This window comes from Tachysurus fulvidraco, chromosome 2 (assembly GCF_022655615.1).
Source record: "Tachysurus fulvidraco isolate hzauxx_2018 chromosome 2, HZAU_PFXX_2.0, whole genome shotgun sequence".
NCBI lineage: Eukaryota > Metazoa > Chordata > Actinopteri > Siluriformes > Bagridae > Tachysurus > Tachysurus fulvidraco.
Genome location: NC_062519.1, coordinates 22,028,326 through 22,034,078, shown reverse-complemented (window position 1 = coordinate 22,034,078; position 5,753 = coordinate 22,028,326). Strand labels below are relative to the sequence as shown.

General features: G+C 39.0%; 1 protein-coding gene across 5 annotated transcripts in view; it reads right to left on the bottom strand.

Moving 5' to 3' along the window:
- Nucleotides 1-943: 943 nt before the first annotated feature.
- The window catches only part of arih1l (ariadne homolog, ubiquitin-conjugating enzyme E2 binding protein, 1 like), a 14,355-nt gene continuing 9,545 nt past the window's right edge, over nt 944-5,753 (bottom strand). For 4 of the 5 annotated variants that reach the window (XM_027152234.2, XM_027152235.2, XM_027152236.2 and 1 more), the window contains exons 13-14: nt 5,001-5,113; nt 944-4,036 (exon numbers count right to left, since the gene is read on the bottom strand). In XM_027152234.2, coding sequence (XP_027008035.1) covers nt 3,952-4,036; nt 5,001-5,113 — 198 coding nt within the window. In that variant the 3' untranslated portion in view covers nt 944-3,951. Of the gene's footprint in view, nt 4,037-5,000; nt 5,114-5,753 lie in introns of those variants that run through there. The other variant, XR_007139894.1, reaches the window with a different exon arrangement.

Below are 5,753 nucleotides of genomic sequence, written 5' to 3'. Positions count from 1 at the left end.
TAGCATTATTTTGCATTGCATTTGATACGAAGTCTTTTAAAACATTGTTCACTTTTAATGTGATTCGTAATGGGATTCATTAAAAAGATTCATTTCCGTTTATCCTAATAAATGATCACCTTGGCTATAGACCAAACAAACAGAGTACAGTGAAGCATTTACTAAATTACACCAAAAGTAGCAGCATTACTCGATTCGCAGTTGAAGGTTCAATCGAAAGAGTCGACTCATTCACAAATGATACCTCAAAATTACCCTACATGGCCAGATGTTTATGGACATCTGAGCATGACACTCACATGTACTTGTTGTACATCTCATTCCAGATTGTAAGCTTATAATGAGCTCCACTCTTCTGGAAGTTATTAGTGATCATTCAGTTACAGAAGCATCAGTGAGATGAGACTCTGACGTTTGGATGTTGAGGAGAATCCAGTTGTTCAGTTGTGTGAAGGCAGAGTCAGGGCTGAGTGCAGGACACCCGAGTTCTTTCACTTTCTCCAACCTTCACACCAGGAACTTAATGTGGTAGCATGATGGTCAGATGATCTCAAACTTTTGGCCACAATGTGTACTTGCGATGTGTAAATTCCTTCATTATCATACAGACCAGTTCAGCAACACTGTGAATCGTATTAAAAACAGAATAAAGAGAACTTTGAACAGAAAACAAAACATGACAGTAAACAGAAATAAACTGTTCACGTGTCCTTCTTCTTTGTCATGGGAGGAAAAAAGTTCCGTGGTGTTTTCAGGAAAACACAATGCTAGTCAGCCAAGATGTTCAACATCTGTATAATAAACTGTATAAACAGATTATTAGGCACTTATGAGAGTCTGATGCATTTCATGTACGGTTGAAAGACACGCTACCTCAGACAAATGGATCTAATTGTCCTATAGGGTACTATTGAAGAATAATTGAAAAAAAAGAAAAGAAACACACATTTGAATGAGATTTATTTAAATAGGACAATTTTCATTTGTAAGAATGGTTATAACACATGAAAGCCACTGAAGACGAACACTTCTCTGACCAGAGGCAGTATTCTTTTTTTTCTTTGATATTCACACTTTGGTGAAGAGATCTCCCAGTACAGCCAACGCTGGAGTCATTTAAGATTCTCACGATGGTGGGATTCAGGAAACACAAAAACTATGTAAACTCCAGTGAACAGTTTAGAAAGTTCTGAGTGTGACAATGACGTTAGTCAAAGCAGTCGGCTATCTGACAGACCGGATCCTAGCTCGAGTAGGTACAGATCGGTGTGTGACACCTTGGGGATCTTTATCGAGCACTCAAACAGGTGTGTACAAAACTCAGGAATAATAATAATAATAATAATAATAATAATAATAATAATGGAAACGCTCGCTAAACTAAATGTCCAAAGTAAAATGAGCCATTTTGCAGTAGGCATGTGACAATATTAATGACTCATATCACAATGCGGTGCCTTGCGTAAGTATTAACACCCCCTTGTTGTACATATTGTAACACTGAAGAAGTGAAATTGACTTAACTGGGATTTGTAATGCACCAACACAAAATAAGTCATGGTATTGAAGTGGAGAGAAAAGTCAGAGAAGACTGCAAAAATTATACGATTGTTTACTTGGATATATTCTCTACCAAACTCTCGCAGGTGGATTTATTTTGAAATGTTATATTAAGATCAGTTGAAATGCACATTCAGCTAACTGACTAATCACCACTTAATTTAAAATTGAACTCTATTGTTTTATTTTTACTTCATTATTACGAGGTATTTTGCGGACATTTGACACACACCCAACTTTAAGTCCATTTCAGCTCCAGGTTATTCCATTACAAAACTTAAATAAGACTAAAAAGTGTGCAAATGCCTAGCCATAGAACAGGTGTTTGTGTTTCATTTTGGAAAAACACACACAATGCTGATCCTCAGTGGAATTTTGGCATAGCAACAGTTCACAATAAACCATGCCATGTAACTGAACTGAAAATGTGGGACAGTTCGGTGTATCAGCCACGTTGTTCTTCACAAGTTACAGACACTGTGGCTGCGTTACACAAACTAATGGTCACTTCTGAATAACGTAGTGCTGTATCTCAGCTAGAGTAGCCACCGTGCTATCAGCATCCACTTACACTCCAATGCTGCTGCATAATTTATTAGAAAGATAGAACTAGATGATGGTAAAAGCTCTAAGAGGAATTAGTCCACCCTCATTAACCAGCCAGATGTGTTACCCACTGCAGTGTTAGGAATCTGGTAAAGTCTCACTGTGTGAGTAAGCATGCGGTGATATTAGGTTTATATCCTAAAAGACGTGACACCCGGACATGTGCACGTTCTCACTGCACAGCATTTGAACATTATAAGTGTTTAAGGAAATGTGGCAGATCCTCACTTCATCTCAAAATGGCTGTGAAGTGAGAATATTGTGTTCACATTAACACCACCGCAGGAACATCGCAGTAACAATGTTGACACATGCCTACATGCATGTTAGTGACAAAGCAAGGTTAGACATGTTCATCTGCTACCTTCAGTAAAGGAGAGTCAGTTTAATGGCCAATCAAATGCAGAACAATCTGGACAAAACAAATAAATAACACACCCTAAAGCCCACATTTCTTCCCTTTAACCCAAAAGGATACACTCAGCCATAAATATGTTAATGTCCGATATGCTTTTAAGTTTTGCACTGGAGCTACAAGACTAAAGGAAAAGAAAATCAGTGGAACTCGTCAGCTTCTGCCTTAAATCCTGGTGTAGGGGTGTTACTGGGTGTCTCCCCCTGACACTAGCCAATCACAGGAGGCTGTTAGCTGATGTATGTAGACGAGGGCTGATAGCTCAGTCTCCTCAGTCACTTTTAATGCTCTGTAAACATTTTCTCTTTAAATGCACTCATTATCTCAGCAGCTTCTTGAGCATTCTGCCTCAAAACTTTGATTAGTTTCTGAGGGGAGAAATGTTCAGGAAACTTTACAGCGCTGTAACGAGACGGCTGTGTGACACAACTGAGGAAAGCTTTGTGCTGATATTCCAGTTTAGGATCTTTAGCCTTGTAACTGATATACAAAACTGAAGAAACTAACAGACAGGTTTGAGTCGATCAATTAAATCATAGAGTAATGGGTATGAAAGTGCATTTGACACCCCCCTCAACACCACCCCAACACATATAAGGCTACTTGAACACTGCTGCTGTCCTCCTGATAATGTGGTTTGTACTGTAGCTTTCGAGTCTTAACAACAACAAAAAACTATAAAACTTATAATTATGAAACTGAAGAGTGGGGACACAGACACACACACACAGACACAGACACACACACACACACAGACACACACACACAGACACACACACACAGACACACACACACACAGACACACACACACAGACACACACACAGACACAGACACACACACACCCCTTCTGAATAAATACTTACGGGGAAAAAGAAGAAGAGAGAAACTGTGTCCCACGCCATGTTTCATGCACTGCAGTTATTTACAGATTGACCTCTTATTACACATACAGGCCTTTTGTTCTTAAGAAAAAGCTTTAGAAAGCATCAAGTCCGGTGTTCCGGCCAATCTGTGCATGTATAAAACCATGCTCCAGACAAAACCCATCTTAAATCTAACTGCTAACAAATAAAAGCTACAGAAAGAAGGAAAAAAAATCCCCACTGAGGCCGTGTCCATGAACACCCGGGCAGGAGGGAAGAGTGCAGAGCCTTGCTGCAAACTAAACTGCAATACTGACATTGGGGTTCCGTCTTTAATAAAGCTACCGTTTTATTAGAATAAAATTAAATTAGAATCTCAATAAAAACAAACAGAACAGGCAGGAAAAAGGATGCGACGTGTCGAGGATGTGTGAAGATGGCAGAGAGCATTTTCCAAACCGTTGGACAGTTTGCCCTGGCAGAGTTTATGATATGAGGAATATTCCTCAGTCCTCTAAATACTCCCATAAGTCCTTCTCATAGCCCTCGTGCACATGCTGCAGCAGAACTCGCCGTCGACTCTCGCAGTATCTACAGCAAACACACATACAGCTAATCAGTTTCATTCATTCTACATTAACACGCTTGCTCTAATATATATATATATAGCAGCTCTTTAACACAGACTCGATAAAAAAATAAAAGGCTTATACTAAACGTGTTATTTACAGAAAAATGTATTAAGGAAGAAACAATAATTCGTGTCAGTATAAAAAAGGATTTGTAGTTCTATAGTTGAGGAGCAGGACTGAATCCTGTGAGTAAATCTCACACATGAGATCACTACGGTTGGGTATCAAAAGAAATTTTCCGGTTCCAGTTCTGCCTTACGATTCCCGGTTCTGATTCCGATTCCATAATAAAAAAAATGTGAAAAATAATGCACAATACTTAAACAATTCCATTTGTGTTTATTAATCACTCTTTAAATATTTTAAACAGAGCATTTCAATTCATATCAATTTAAATTTAAATAAATCCAACATCAAATTTAACATCCAGAATTACAACTTAGCAAAACAGTTAGCATGTCCGCTTTCTCTGGGAGAAGACGAGACCTTTCCTGGCTTATTGTATCTCCAGCTGTGGAGAAAACCCTCTCAGAGGGGGTAAATTTGCTTCATTGTTGTAGCTTTGGAAATGAATCCACACTTTAGACTTTTTTTTAGACATGTTTAACACAAAGCGTACCTCAGCACAGCAGCGCGAGTGACTGATTTCTGTGGTAAACTGCATTAATTTGGTTGCATGAATGTAAACGTGTAAACAATTAATATTCATGAGGTAAGACATGGCTATTTAAAGTGACCGCTCCCAGCGTCATCGGTTCTAAAAAACAGAACGGGTTCTGAATAAGAATTGGTTCTCAGTTCCCAACCCTAGACATCACTCACGCGTTTAAACGTTTTAGGCAAAAAACGTGAACCAGCTGAGATTTGTCGTTAATCCCAGACGTCAGATGAACAGATGGAGATATTTACAGATGGCACCTCACCTATATTTATCTTGGACTTTCTGTTTGATATCTTGCAAAGAATCCTGGGAAATGTCACGCTCCAGATAGCCTGATAGCACCTCTGTGGCGTTCTCCAGGTCAGCCTGATTGTTCTGAAGGACAGAGAACAAAGTGTTTAGTTTGTGAGATTAGACTGGTAGACAGGTGTGAATGAATGAACTCAGTGTGGGTTCCGTAACACCTTCAAACACACAGTACAGTGTTTTAACAGTCGCATGACGTCAGTAGCGTCTGGCTGCATCATCATCTCTTCAATCAGTCCACATTTGCTCACAGCTATTTTGTCTGATCCTGAACTTAATTGTTATTGAATTACAACACATTTACCAGTGAATAAGCAACAGCTAGCTAACAATTACATTTGCTCAGGGACACAGCAGGGGCAACTTGGTGGACCTGGGATTCAAACTCGCAACCTTCCAATCAGTAATCTGACACTTTAAGCACTAAGCTCAGACATCCCACAACTTCATCCTTGGAAGTCCCATCTGACTCCCTACATCCACCTGCGTGAGCTGCTCCGTGTCAGCTTTCGATTAGGAAACACTTAGAGTAGATTAGTTGGTTTGGTGTATAATAAAGTGGAAGAGCTCTGAAACTGCCAAGAGTTTTGAGACTAGATCAGTCTCTCAGTTTTTTTTAAAAGTATCCTTTTATTTCTATTAAACATAATATCCACTATAAATTAGTCAAATATATTGACTTTCAATCAGTATGAAAACTCATTTAATG